Source organism: Phaseolus vulgaris, chromosome 5 (genome assembly GCF_000499845.2).
Source record: "Phaseolus vulgaris cultivar G19833 chromosome 5, P. vulgaris v2.0, whole genome shotgun sequence".
Lineage (NCBI taxonomy): Eukaryota > Viridiplantae > Streptophyta > Magnoliopsida > Fabales > Fabaceae > Phaseolus > Phaseolus vulgaris.
In genome coordinates this window covers 15292968-15308058 of record NC_023755.2, presented here as the reverse complement: position 1 = coordinate 15308058, position 15091 = coordinate 15292968, and the positions used below count along the sequence as shown (strand labels likewise).

Sequence of the window (15091 nt, the reverse complement as noted above, 5' to 3'; positions counted from 1 at the left end):
TAGAATTACTTCTCTAAAACTATTTTCTAAGTACATATAAAATTTGATTGTTTTATTTATATTTTAAAATGTTATATAAAAGTTCATTATTGTGAATCACATAAAATGAATAAAAAAAGAGAGTATACTGATATATTAAATATTTTTATTCCCCATATATATACATATATTCTGTCTCTTTTCTATCTTTCTTTTCTCTCTTATCATATATATATATATTATTTTATTTTTTTCTTCTTATTTTATTTTGTTATCTTTAGAGTATATATATATATATATATATATATATATATATATATATATATATATATGATGTTGACAAAAAATATTAGATCTATATGAAATATTTTTCTGAAAAATGTTAAAGCATATATAGTTATTCCGTCACAAATTCCGGCTAGAAGCCTAGCATTTAATATCATGATAAGTTCCTTTCCTATTTTGGCACATTGTTGACTTTTCACACCATCAAAATCCAAACCACCGAAAACCTCCTTACATCAAAAGACAAATCCACCGAAACCTCCTTACATCAAAATACAAATCCACCGAAAGCTCCTTACAGATTCATTCATTAGTTTCTTGTAGTTTCTACTTAGTTTCTCATCAGCAACCTCATCATTGTTTACTTTTCAACTCCTCGCTACTATATATATGTTTAATAAACACAAACCAGTCATCACACACACAGAGCAGATACATACAAGTGAATATTCACTAACTAAGTCATGGAGAAGAAATCATTAGCTGGGTTATGCTTCCTCTTCCTTGTTCTCTTTGTTACTCGTAAGTCACTACTTTTATGTTCATTCTTCTACATGTCTATAACTATATTCATTCTCCTGAATACTTTATAATTCAATATGTCTGATATTTACTGTTGAATTTATTTGAACATGCAGAAGAAGTTGTGTTGCAGACTGAGGCAAAGACTTGCGAGAACCTGGCTGATACATACAAGGGTCCATGCTTCACCACTGGCAGCTGCGATGATCACTGCAAGAACAAAGAACACTTGAGGAGTGGCAGGTGCAGGGATGATTTCCGCTGTTGGTGCACCAAAAACTGTTAAGTGGATTCAGAACTTTTTATAAATAAAACAACTATTATATATATGGAATAAGACTAGCACTGCATCCACGAACTATATGTATAGTCTGTGGCTGTGCAGAACAGCTGAGTTATGTATTTACTTTATGAATAAAGTTCTTCTGTTGTAATACATGATCTTATCCTTCTTCGTACCATCATTTTAATCTTTTTCTCACATATTTTCTGTTGTTCTTCTGAAAGGAACTTGATGTATATATGAAAAGGAATTAGTTAATTGATTTAATACTTTGTTCATCAAAATAACTAATCTTTTTATGTACAAAACTTTTAAACGTCCTAAATGAGTCTCTATTGTTCACTGATAAAAAAAAATAGTGAAAGCAAAGAAATAGTAATTTATAATACTTTTAAAAAAGAATATTACAGGTTTATAATAGGGTATTGGTTCACTACAATAATTATCGATATTTTATTTTAAATATAATAAAAAAGTTACTATTTTAATAAAATATTTTAATTTTGATAATTTTGTTTTAATATAAAAATATATTTTTAACAAAAAAAATTAATTTTAATAATTTTGTTTGAACTCTGTTACGTAATTAAAACAATTGAATACATCTTTTGTCTTAATATATCATGATTTTTTATTAAAAGAAAAATTAACTGTAAAGGAACCTTTGTTCATTTTACTTTATAAATTTAAGAAAAATTTAAAATCTCTAGTCATTTTTTCAAAATTAAAATTTAAAATATTTAATCATTTCTTCAAAGTTAATTATATATTAATATTAATTTTTTTAATAAATACGCACATGTGACTGAAAACAAAAAATGTTTTTAATTATTTTAACCAAGAATTAAAAAAAGAATCGTTATTAAATACAAAACATATTTTTATTACTTAGCCAATAACAAATTTTTTTTAAAAAAGTAACGTAATTAAGTTCTTGTATCAAGAATGAATTTTTCTATTATATTAAAAACGAAATATCAATATTTATTACTCTAAATTGACTATTTATCCTTTATAATATCATAAAAAAACTTCAAAATATTTATATTCCTAAAAATTAAACTGACTATTTATCTTTATAATATCATAGAAAAGAACTTCAAAATATGTATATTTTTAAAGATTACACTACTAAAAAATCATTAAATAAAAATAAATTTTAAAAATAAATTGTTATATTGACAAAATTAGATACGATTTTAGACATAAAAAATAAAAAAATTATTGATATCTAAATTAGTTTCATAAATAGTGATAAATAGTTTCTAAATTGACATCTAATTAGTTACCTAAATTTTAGATACCAATTATTTAGATTCTAAAGTTGGTATCTAAAACCTTGATATCTAATTAGATATCAATTTATAATCTAATTATCACTATTTATCAATTATAGAAACTAATTTAAATATTAATAAACTTTTTAGTCTTATCTAATTTTGTAATATTTTAACTAATTATTTTTTGTCTTTAAAATTGATTTCTATTTAATAATTATCTTGTAGTGTTATAAGTGCTCCTTACCTATTTTTATATTTTAAAAAAATTACATTCATTTTTTTATTGTAAGTTAGTTACGAAAATTAAGAAAAAATGAGATGTAATTAATATTAGATTACTGTCTATTTTATATTTCATATTTATTTAAAAAGAATTGTTTCTATAAAGGTAATACCATTTTCATGAAAATAAAAAATATTACATAATTTAAGAAATGTTAATGTGGATCACTAATGTGCTGGGAAAATTAGAACTAATTCTTCCTCCTTGGTATAGATAAAAAATGGACACTGGTGGAAGTAAGAAGCAAATAATAGAAAATAGAATAATGATACCGAGAAATTTTAACGTGGGAAAACCTTCTCAACTTGAAAATAAAAACCCACGACACCTAGTCCAGAAAATCTCTCCACTGTGAAAGTAGGATTACAATATTTGTTTATGTCATTCTGAAGGTAACATTTAATCTCATCCTACAAGGATGAAATAAAATATCTCTCTAGTCTCTCATTGATATTTTAAATCTCACATTATGGTGGATATCAACTCTAATTTACTCTCTGTTGCTCTTTTCACTTGCTTGTATTTTTGTTCCTCATAGGTTCCCTTTATATAGAGAATACGAGGAAAACTTCTTCATAAAGAGATCATGAAAAATTAATGTTTATCACATTTTCAAGATACCTTGAAAATAGTATCTTCAACTTTCTAGGTATATGCATTCCTAGGGCTTAGCATCTATAGTTTTTTTTTTCTTTCGTCCTTTGGAATATGAACAAAGGCTCTGCATCCAAATACTCTCAAATGGTTGAAGGATGCCTTCTTATTGTACCACACTTCCTCTAGAATCTCTCCATCTAGAGGTCTTGAAGGTGTCAGGTTTATGAGATCAACTACAGTCTTTATTGCTTCACCCTAGAAAGACTTGGGGAGGTTAGCACCTTGTAACTTGGATCTAACTTTCTCTTCAATGGTACGATTCATTCTTTCGCCTACTCTATTCAGTTGAGGAGTCTTTGGTGTTGCCTTCATCATTTTGATGTTATACATCTTGCAATAGGCTTCAAAAGGACCACGGTACTCTCCACCATTGTCTGCTTTCAGACACTTAAGCCTTTTCCCAGTCTCATGCTTAACTAGTCAATATAACAACTAATTATTTTTTTGTCTCTAAAACTGGTTTCTATTTAATGATTTTCTAGTAGTGATATCATTTAAGTAAATATATATGTGTAAACATATCATTCAAATCCTCATTAAATAATATTACGAAAAGACATCTCTTTTCCAAATGATTTCTAATATCTACACATGAAAAAAATAATTAAAACACCAGGATAAAATATAAAAACTTCATTTGCTCATGGAAGAGTCTTATAACTGGTAACATCCTCTATTCCCGTGTAATACACAATCATCACAAATTGAAACGCATAACCACAAATAATAGGGTATGCTAGAGATTTTTAAATTTTTCAATAACTCTATATTCAATTCATCCAATCACAAACATAGGAATTATCACACTTGATCCATTTCAATGTATTAAACAGTCAATTATAAAAAAATATCTCTTGTTCAACATCACTCATTCCAAAAATTCACTAATTCACACATAATTACTTTACTTTACATTCGAAAAAGTCATACATTGATTTAAACTCAGAGATCTGCACTTATCATACTATTCACACTGGGAAATCTCTCCATAACTACATATACATATTAATCCCTTCAACTTGTATGACATATTGATCCGTCTTATCTTCTTTGACCAATTATTTTTCAAATTGTAGACTCACTCAAATAAACTTTCTTCGACTCTCACCACCTGATAAATTTTATCAGTATGATTCCAATATACTAGTATAGTCAATATATCTCTTTATATACGAATCTATAATCAATGCACATCCTAACAATCTAAACACAATATCTCATTTCCTAAAAGTATTGTCTCAATCATATTGCACATGATTCGTAGTTCATTTCACTCATCAATATACCATTATCACACAAACATTTATGCTTTTAAAAGAGTTAGAAAATATCAACATTAATCACATAACATTTAAAATTTCACAAAATACATTGAATATATAACTAGTGTTTTCTTTACAATTCAATAAATGTTAGATTTACTTAGAATTGTTCCTGCTAGGGAGATAAGACCTAGAGAACTATTAAAGTCTTCGTCTTCTTCCTTCCTTCAGGCAGGTTGCTAGGGTTTCATTGGGATCCTTCTCGCCTTTGTGCTACACCTTCGGCTCTCAGTATCGGGTGAATGTCAAAGGGAGAGGTACCTGCAGAAGGCACTCCACCGTCCAAGTCAGTAAAGAGGGTGTTCGACACTCGGGTGTATGTACAGTAATAATGTCGTACCTTGTTCCTTGGGATGTGTCCTATTTATATTATTTTAATGGGCTTACCTCATTGAGCCTGATTAGTGTTATGGATCACACTTATGGTTGTATTACCTAATTCTTAATGGTAGTTTAGCTTCACTAACCTTGGTTTGAGTGTTAATGGTTGAACGTGTTGGTCGGCCTAGTCGTCCGTGGGTGTCTCGGTTAGCTTGGTCAGGGAAGACCGAGCCATGTCAGCGTGTCAGTCGGCCATACCAGTACACTTTCCCCCAGGCTCAAGGATGGACATATCCGATGAGTTTTTAATGATGGGTGTTAGTTGGTTCCCTTTGGATGTGTGGCTGTTGAGTTTCTCGAGGTGTTATGTGACCTCAGGCGGCATGAAATAACCCGCATTAATGAGGGGTTTTTCGGGCGTGGGACGTTGTGGACCGCTGGATTTGAGAGATCATTTTGATGCTTCGTATTCTGAGGTCCCTGGGCCCTATATATAGTGGTCCCAACAGTCCCGAGGTACTGTGCTTTTTTTTTGTGAGTGATATGAGAACTGAGCAATCTCTCGCCCTAGTTTTGATAATCGAGTGACATATCGCCCTCCTGCTTTTCCTCAGTCTTCGGCTTAACATAAGGTGATGGAAGAGGCCCAAGCACAAACCCACATGCAAGCCCGCCAAAGGGGAGATTTGGGCCAACCACTAGAGTGATGGCCAAGAGGATCCAAGAAGACTGGAATGCTGCTACTGATGGCAGAGAAACGTTCTTATACAAATACCATGAACTCTAGTGTAGAGTACACTTTAATTTCTTGTCACAATTAGCATAGGAACTTTAATTGTAATTTTTCTTAGAATTAATTTTGGCACCTAAAACATCAACCTAGGTAAACTTAGAGTTTATAAAAACCTCTAAATTTACCAAGGCCGGTCTAGAAAGCGCATGGAGGGGGTGAACATACAAGCTAGACACACCCCTCCCCATCTGCTCATTTAGGCGCTACTTTTGGGAGGGAATTCATTTGAATTCCCCTCCACTTTCTTTTGAATTTCCAGCCCTCTAAACACTATAAATAAGAGGGTTTGGCTCATGTATTTGCAAGATTAATATAATAGTGAATTGCTGCCAAATTTGAGCCAATATCACTACTTGTCAAAAACCTCTCAAGGTTAGACTATTGATCTTCAACTTTCATTCTACCAAAGAGAGATGACCTCACCACTCTCATTTCATACCTAATCTGCACCGCCAAGGCAGCCACAACTCCTAGGAGAGCCTTGACCGTGAATCTCAATTAAGCTTCCGCAAATTCCACCAACAATCTTCCAAGAATGAAGGCACTCTCCATCATTTGGTATCTAGAGCCATGGTCTTCAAGAGATAAGGGCCTTATCTTGTTTTTATTTTTGTGTTTTCGTGTTGTTCTTCAAGTGTTCTTGAATGTCTTGTTGTTTTTTACATTTTAGTTTGATTTAGATGCTGTTTGGAGAAATCCAATCGGTGCAATGTGTTCAAATTGTTCTTGAGCTTCTAATTTTCAAATTTGTGTAGTATTCCATATAGTTTTGTGTGGTTGTTCTGTTTATTTATTTATTTGAGTCTTTATTGAAATTTTAATCGGTTCATATTGTGTTGATTTGAGTCATTTTGATTTTTGAATCCAATTGTGTTTAGTCAAGTCATGTTTCTCCTAAATTGTCATCAATTCCATGTAGTGCTGTTTTTGATAATTTTGGTTGTTTGATTTTAAATTTGAGTCCAGATTTATAATTATGTGTTTGATCCTTTGGTGCATTTTAATTTTAGATTTGAGTTCGTATTTGTGTGATAGATCCATACAAATTCTCATACACCAATTCCATTGTGTCTTTGAAGTTTCTTCAAACTGTTTTTAATTCAGGATTAGAATTCCTCTGTTTTAATTCTGTGTTGGTTGTTTTTACTTATAAAATTAAAATCCGTTGAAGAAAAATTGTGAAATTATGGATTTACACAGGTTGATGTGTTAGAAAAACAAGAAAAAAAAGTAAGTCAAAATACAAAATATAAAAAAATGATAAATCAAATGAAAAAAGTGTGCATTCTGGCGCGAACAGAGACGATAATTTGACAACATATTTGAAAACTTTATCACAATTAATTGGTGCATTATTTTGGTGTGATTCCAGTGCAAAAATTTTGCTAACATCTTGAACTGCTTGTGATTCAAATTCAAATTTTGCTAACATCCCTACTTAGTAGGTACTGTTTTGAAGATTTAAATTGACTAACCTTAAGAGGTTAAGCAAGGGGCTGCAGCAAGGAAGATTACAAAAACATACAAAGTGTGGGACACAACAAGAAGGAGTACCAAAACTAAAGGAGTGCATAGTATAGGAAATCTGAATTTTACTTTTGTAATTCAATTTCTATTGTATTTCTTTTTGAATTGTAATTGCATTCAACTTTGATTAATTAGTGGAATAATTACCTATTAGACGGTGAATGTGTCTTCAATGGCTCTAAGTGTCTAGAAGCCTCACCTTAGGATTCCCCTAGTTTTAAAGCTTTCTAGTTAGTAAACTTTAATTGTGTTTTAGTTAATTGCTTTGCATTGTTTACTTGCTTTGTATTGTTTAATTGCTTTGTATTTTTTTTCTTGCATAAAATTTTGTTTTTCATTCTTAATTGTGATATAAGTAAATTACTTAGAAAAAGATTTGTGAAAAGTCTTGAGGGATAGATTTTGGCAAGGAAAGACTTGGTAATTAAGAGATCCTAATGATCCACCTCTCTTTCCTGGAAAGCTACCTTCATTACTCTCCTTGTCTTTTTTGTGGTAAATTACTTACAACACATAACTTTAACCATGTCTTCTCATTCTTGTCATTCTAATGAAAGTGAAGGAAAGTCTATCAAATCTCTTTTGGAAAAAATAGCACAAGACGTTCTAGCACTTTCATATAGACAATTGCAACATGAGACCCAACTCAAAGAAAGGAATGCTCAATTTGCTTTGATACAAGATAAGTGGAAAATAGTTAAAGAAAGAGATGAATACAACAAATCTAAAAAGAGTTCTCATGCATCTAGCTCTAGGGTAGATAATTCTTTTTGGGAACAAAGCATTAGAATTAATGAATACTATCAACCATCCCCTAGGAAAGCTAGAAAGGAAAGAAAAGAAAACCCAAAGGAGGTTAGGGTAGAGCTACCTCATTTCTATGGAAAAGAAGATGTTGAAACATATCTAGATTGGGAGATGAAGGTAGAACAATTGTTTGCTTGCAACCATGTGAGTGAAGAAAAGAAAGTACCCTTAGCCACCTTAAGTTTTCAAGGTAATGCTATGTATTGGTGGACTGCCCTAAAAAGAGAGAGACATCTCTACAAGGACCCTCCCATTACATATTGGAATGACCTTAGGGGAGACTTAATGATGTGATTCCAATAGCCACATAGAACAAGATTCTTGACATTTTTAGGAATCACCTTGAGCTGGAAAAATATAGAGGCACTTTTCTTAGAGTTGGATCATGGTTCTAAGTCAAGAACTCACCAATAACAAGTACCAAATCCCAAACTCATTTGGATGAACCAAATATTGTCAAATTGAATCAACAAAGGAATTTAAAAAGAAAAGACCGAACAGAATTAAACCAAAATCAATTGTACCGAACAGAATTAAGAAACAAAACAGAATATAGGTGCTGGAAATTGGAAGAACCGAAACTAAAAACAACTCAAAACAAAAGGCAACATGAACAATTGAAGAAGAAGAAAGGAAGGAGAAGAGAATGCTCATGAAGATGGAAGAATGGTTGGATGATCACGCCACTAGAAGTATGGATGCTCCTAGATGAGTGTGCAAGCCGCCACTTGAGGAAACCATGGTCCTTCAAGATAAGACTAGAGTAGAAGGCTCAAAAGCTCTCCAAATGCTCACTCCAATTTTGAGTATAGTTTCTTTAGATAAATTCAAATCTGAATTTTACAAGGAAGGCACCTCTATTTATAGCCTAAGGTGCTGAAAAATGAAAGCTAAAACAATTCAAAATTCCCTCCAAATCAAACTAGAACCGGCGCCTATTTGCAAAGCAAGGAAGGTGTGATCCTTTCCTTCACTTTGGCACCCCCTATTCTACTCCTACACCTATCTACTAATACACCCCCCTAAAGCTCCTAACTAAAGCCTAAAAGATGCTATAACAAAAGAGGTTTCTAAAGTTTCCCTCTAAGCACCTTCAACTAAAGAAACTACAAAAAGAGAAAATAAATGTCCTCTAGCTCCCAAAGCTTTGAACATGCTTCTTGTAATCCTTTGAGGTGGACTTTGACCTCCATGGGCGTCCTCCATTTGTACCTCCACCTCTTCTTGAGCTTGATGAGTGGCCTCCATGTTCTCTTGAGCTTGATCTCCATCACTTAAGATGTCGCCATATTCCCTCACATTACAATAGGAAGTTAATGGACAAGCTCCAAAGACTTCATCAAAGAAATCTGAGTGTAGAAGAATATTGACAACAAATTATGTTATAAATGAAAAAGGCAAGGATTAATGAAGAAAACCATACCACCATATCTAGGTTTTTAAGTGGTCTCAAACTTGAGATAAGAAACAAAAGTTGAACTTTTACCTTATAGAGATTTAAATGACTTGATTCAACTTAGCATTAATGTTGAAAAACAAATTTTGAGAAAACAATCAAGTCAAAAACAAAGTTCATACTCTGTATCTTATGACAAGGATGAGTTCCAAAGAGGGGAAGAACATATAAAAGAAACATCTCTAGAACCTTCCCAAAACCTATCCAAATATGAGCTTATCTCACACACTTAAGCTAGAGAAGTTCAATGTTTAGAATGTCTTGGTAAGGGTCATTTAGCATCTCATTGTTCCAATGAAAGGTTTATGATCTTAAGAAATAAAGATGAATATAGTAGCTAAGAAGAAGAAACTAGTGAGAGTGAAGAAAATGGGAAAGAAATAGAAAAGCCAAGTGAAGGGTTGTGTGAATCTAGAAAGAATGAGGAATATCTTACAACAGCCCTTACAAGCATAGTGAAAAAAGAATCTTTAAAGAGGGATTGCATAGGTAAATATGTAGTAGTTTATTTTGATGACTACCTAAGACACCTTAGGGACGTTTTCTTAGTTCTTAGAGTTAATAGTTTGTTTGCTAATAGTGATAAATGTACTTTTTATGTTGATAGTGTAGTATTTTTAGGCTTTATAGTTAACAAAAATGGGGTACATGTTGACCCCAAGAAAATCAAAGCCATCCAAGAGTGGCCAACTCCACAAAATGTAGGAGATGTTAGGAGTTTTCATGGTCTAACAAGTTATTATAGGAGATTTGATCCTAACTTTTCAAGTCTAACTTCACCACTCAATGAGTTAGTGAAGAAAGACACTCCATTTTGTTTGATGGAGAAGCATGAGCAAGCCTTTCAAAGGTTGAAAGCTCAACTCACCAATGCACCCATTCTAGCTTTACCAAACTTTGTAAAAACTTTTGAGCTAGAGTGTGATGCATCAGGAGTAGGAATAGGTGTTGTGTTGTTGCAAGGTGGGCACCCAATTGCATATTTTATTGAAAAACTTCATGGTGCAACCCTCAACTACCCCATCTAAAACAAAGAGCTCTATGCACTTGTGAGGGCCCTGCACGAGTCTTTAAAATATTTAAAGGGTCAACACAAATTAAACAAAAGACATGCAAAGTGGATGAGATTTCTTGAGCAATTTCCATATGTTATCAAATACAAGAAGGGCAATACAAATATTGTGGTGGATGCTCTATCAAAGAGACATGCCCTATTTTCTAAACTTGGAGCCCAAATTCTTGGATTTGAAAACATACCCGAACTTTATAAAGAAGATCAAGATTTTGCACCCACTTTCGCTAAGTACCAACATAGAGCACATGGAGGGTGTTATGTTTATGAGGGGTACTTATTTAAAGAAGAAAAATTTGCATACCCCAAATAACACATAGAAAACTCCTTGTAAAAGAGTCACATGAAGGAGGATTCATAAGTCATTTTGAAGTTGATAAAACTCTCAAACTTTTGAAAGAAAAGAAAAATATGACCTCCTCCCTAAATAAATCTTGTAAAAAGTTGTCAAAAGCAATAGCAAAACAAGAGGAATGGCAACTTAATAAAATTGATTTTTATATAACTGCTCAAACTAACTCATTTGCTTTGTTTGATGATTCCCATAGATGAACATTTGATCCAAGAGGACGAGCATAGTTGTCAAAGCAAGAAAAAGGCTGCTATTCGAGATTGACCCTGTAGATCTGAGGATAGATCCTCTCAAGAAGGAGCAGATGATGGACACCATCCAGCCACATACATCCCCCTAACAATGAAGAAGAAGAAGCATTCGATTTGAGGAAAAATCCTTTTCAAGAGGTAGGGGATGATGGAAGAGGCCAAAGGGGAGATTTGGGCCAACCACTAGAGTGATGGCCAAGAGGATCCAAGAAGACTGGAATGCTGCTACTGATGGCAGAGAAATGTTCTTATACAAATGTCATAAACTCTAGTGTAGATTAGACTTTAATTTCTTGTCACAATTAGCATAAGAACTTTAATTGTAATTTTTCTTAGAATTAATTTTGGCACCTAAAACACCAACCTAGGTAAACTTAGAGTTTCTAAAAACCTCTAAATTTACCAAGGCCGGTCTAGAAAGCCCATGGAGGGGGTGAACATACAAATTAGACACACCCCTCTCCATGTGCTCATTTAGGCGCTACTTTTGGGAGGGAATTCATTTGAATTTCCCTCCACTTTGTTTTGAATTTCCAGCCCTCTAAACACTATAAATAAGAGGGTTTGGCTCATGCATTTGCAAGATTAATATAATAGTGAATTGCTGCCAAATTTGAGTCAATATCACTACTTGTCAAAAACCTCTCAAGGTTAGACTATTGATCTTCAACTTTCATTCTACCAAAGAGAGATGGCCTCACCACTCTCATTTCATACCTAACCTGCACCTCCAAGGCAACCACATCTCCTAGGAGATCCTTGACCGTGAACCTCCATTAAGCTTCCGCAAATTCCACCAACAATCCTCCAAGAATGAAGGTACTCTTCCATCATAAGGTTAGTTATGTCAACCTTATCTCGGCCTACATCTTCTTCTGATCGCCCTTCCCCTCCTCTCGGTCACCCCTCTTCTTCTTCTTCTTCTTCGTCCTCTACCACCGACTCCTTGTTGGTCGAGGTGGCCGAGGTGCCACTTCAGGTAGAGGTAGTTAGGGGGGATGATCTGGCCAATACTGTTGACCGGTCGGACTCCCCCCAATGGGCATTCCTTTCGTGGACCTTAGTTGGGTGGACTCTAAGGTGGTTGGGATCTCATCCAACTTTAAGACCGATGCTTTTGTGTCCAAGTTTTTGGGCAAGTACCCGATTTTAAAGGCGGGCGGGCATTCATGCTTCTTTAGTGTTGTGCCTTGTGAGTCCACCGAGAGCATCTGTTTGGGGAGGTCAGGTACCGGTCCCCCTTCTTTCTACATGTATACTTGTCTCTTTGCAGACTAACATGTGTCTTTCCCCTTTGATAAGTTCACCATGGGCGTCCTTCGGGCGCTCAACGTGGCCCCCACCCAGATTCACCGAAACACATGGGTGTCCATCAAGGACTTTCGCTTGCTGTGTGACGTCCTATGCCTTCATCCCACTCCCTCTTCCTTTCTTTCTTATTACACTTCTCACCCCGCGCAACCTGTGTCTTGGAACTCTTTGATCGGTCGGTCAGGGAGTTTCCTCTTGAACTCCTTCACTGTCTGTTACAAGAGATTCAAAGAGAGGTTTGTCAAGGTTATCATTCGGCTAGAGGCGACGACCTTTTTCCTTGAGGGCAATGGCCAGTCTCGATTTCCTTTGTATTGGACTAGCCAGCCTCGCGACTTTAAGGAGTGGCTGAGGCTGACGGGGAGTGCCAATGACATAGAGATTCTCTCACTCTTCGATGCACTCCCGAGGTAGCTTCCCACTAGGAGGCTGATCGGTGCTTATACCGAATCGGCGCGATCGACGACCATTAAGGGTATGAGTCTTCATTTATTCTATCGGTCGGTCTTATATATCGTCTTCTAACACTTGTTCTTTTTTGTAGAGATCATGGCTCAAGATCCGCCAGCTGGTGCCGACGTCCTCGACGCCTATAGGAAATGGGCGGCCGAACGGAAGGGGCGTCGAAGCATCGACGCTCTACCTACCACAAAGGGCTTGGATGCTCGAGCTGACAAGAGTTCGGTTGGCTCTTCCCAGAAGTTCAAGAAGAGGTCGAGGGATAGTGGTAACATTACCACCACCACTCGTTCCCCTGGTTCCCTGCCGACACCGCCACCTTATCGGGACACGGTTGAGGTGGACTCACCCTCGCCCAGGCGTGTGGAGGAGGTGGCTGGGTCTCCCGAGACTGACCGCGTGATGAAGGTCTCGATGTCACCCATCGCCCTTCTGGGGGGTGACCTGCTGATGAGAATAAAAAAAATGTTATTAATAGGAGGAATGGACAAGGGCCAAAACATTTAAAGTTCTTCTTATTAGTCTTTTTCAAAAAGATGAGGCCCAAGCCCAAGAAGCCCAAGCCCAACCCATGAGGAGCAAGGCCAAGCATTAAATAAATGAGCATCATTGGATGTCTCTATTTGTAATTTCTTTTGTGTAGTTTTTAGTAGAACTTTAAAAGGAAGGTATAGATATTAAATAAGGGGTACTAATGTACAAAACAAGTCACACCTTCCATGTGACATAAAAAGTAGGTGTAGATATAGTTTTAGGAGGTGCCAAAGTAGAAAAGTCACACTTCACAGCTCTTGTATTTGAATTTGTGCCTTTTCATTTTCAGCCCTCTTCTACTATAAAAGGAGGTGCTATGCTCTTGTAAATTCAGAATTTAGAAATTGAAGAAAGGAAACTCTACTCAAATTGAGAGAGAATTGTGAGAGATTTGATCTCCTTCACTAAGTCTTATCTTGTGAGCTTTGGAGGGCTTCAAGTGGCGGCAACTAGCATTCATCTTGGATCATCATCTCCAAGTGGCATGTCATCTCCTTCAAGTCTTCATCAAATTAAGTTCCTTCTTCCATCCATCTTCATTTCCATGTTTTGTAGCAATTCCAATTGGTAGTTTATCTTTTTAGGTGTTGTTCTTTAATTTCCACCGATTATTCTTGTTCATCTTGTGTTCTACTTTCAAGTATGCACTTGTAGCTTAATTTGATTCTGTATTTGTATCTCCAATTCCTTGTGTTGTTTCGGTTCATTGTGGAATGGCACTCAATCTTGAGTTTGGTTCATCTATTAGAAGGCTTTGTACTTCAATGATGTTTCCTTAAGTTCCTCCACTTGTTCCTAATTGTTTGTCCTTGTTTTCAACTCTTAATTGTTGTCTTTCTTCACATTTATTGTTGTGTTCATTGCTGAAAAGTGTTTATGCTTGATTCAACTCACATCACTTCTCTTCCTTGTTCTTCTCTTCACTGGCCTCGGCACGGGCCTGGTTGCGGAACTCTTTGAGCTCTTCCAGCTGCATATACTTAGCGGCTCTCTTCCTCAGCTCGTCCAGGCTGGCGGTTGGCTGCATGCACATGTTATCAGCAAAGGGTCCTGGGCTCAGGGCTGTCAGCATGTGATGCATGGCAACATCCGGGCTGAGGTTCCGGATGCTCATTGCCACTTTGTTGAACCTATCAATAAAGGTTCTCAGCGACTCTCCCTTCTCCTTGCGAATGCCTACCAGGGCGATGGAGGTCAGGTGATGTGGCTTGCTGGTGGCAAACTGAGTCTCGAACTTCGTCACGAGTGTGGCAAAGCTATCAATGGAGTTGGGTGAGAGCTTGGTAAACCAGCTAAGGGTTACTCCCTTCAGTGATGTAGGAAACACTCGACACAACATTGCATCGTCCATGGTTTAGAGGCTCATATCGGTGGTGTAGGCATCCATATGCTCGTCCGAGTCGGTAGACTCATCATATCGATCTCGGTTGAAACCCTTCCACTAGTCTGGTAGTGGGACTTCAATGATAGTGTTGGTGAATGGGTGTCGGCGGGCCGAGTCCATGGTGATGGTCGTCCTGATCGACTTGTTGAGTAAGGATTCTCCCTCCATCTCGTGGGTGGGAATCTTGTCTCTGGTGTCCTCCACCGGTCTCGG

General features: G+C 35.7%; 2 protein-coding genes across 2 annotated transcripts; one reads left to right on the top strand and one right to left on the bottom strand.

The window, feature by feature from the left end:
* Positions 1-627: 627 nt before the first annotated feature.
* Positions 628-1222, top strand: LOC137835208 (defensin-like protein). Its single transcript, XM_068643593.1, has 2 exons — positions 628-786; positions 903-1222. The coding sequence occupies exons 1-2, from the start codon at positions 729-731 to the stop codon at positions 1070-1072; spliced, it is 228 nt and encodes a 75-aa protein (XP_068499694.1). The 5' UTR covers positions 628-728; the 3' UTR covers positions 1073-1222.
* A 13167-nt stretch (positions 1223-14389) lies between these two features.
* LOC137834020 (uncharacterized) lies at positions 14390-14845 on the bottom strand. The gene has a single exon (XM_068642086.1). The coding sequence runs from the start codon at positions 14843-14845 to the stop codon at positions 14390-14392; it is 456 nt and encodes a 151-aa protein (XP_068498187.1).
* Positions 14846-15091: the final 246 nt, after the last annotated feature.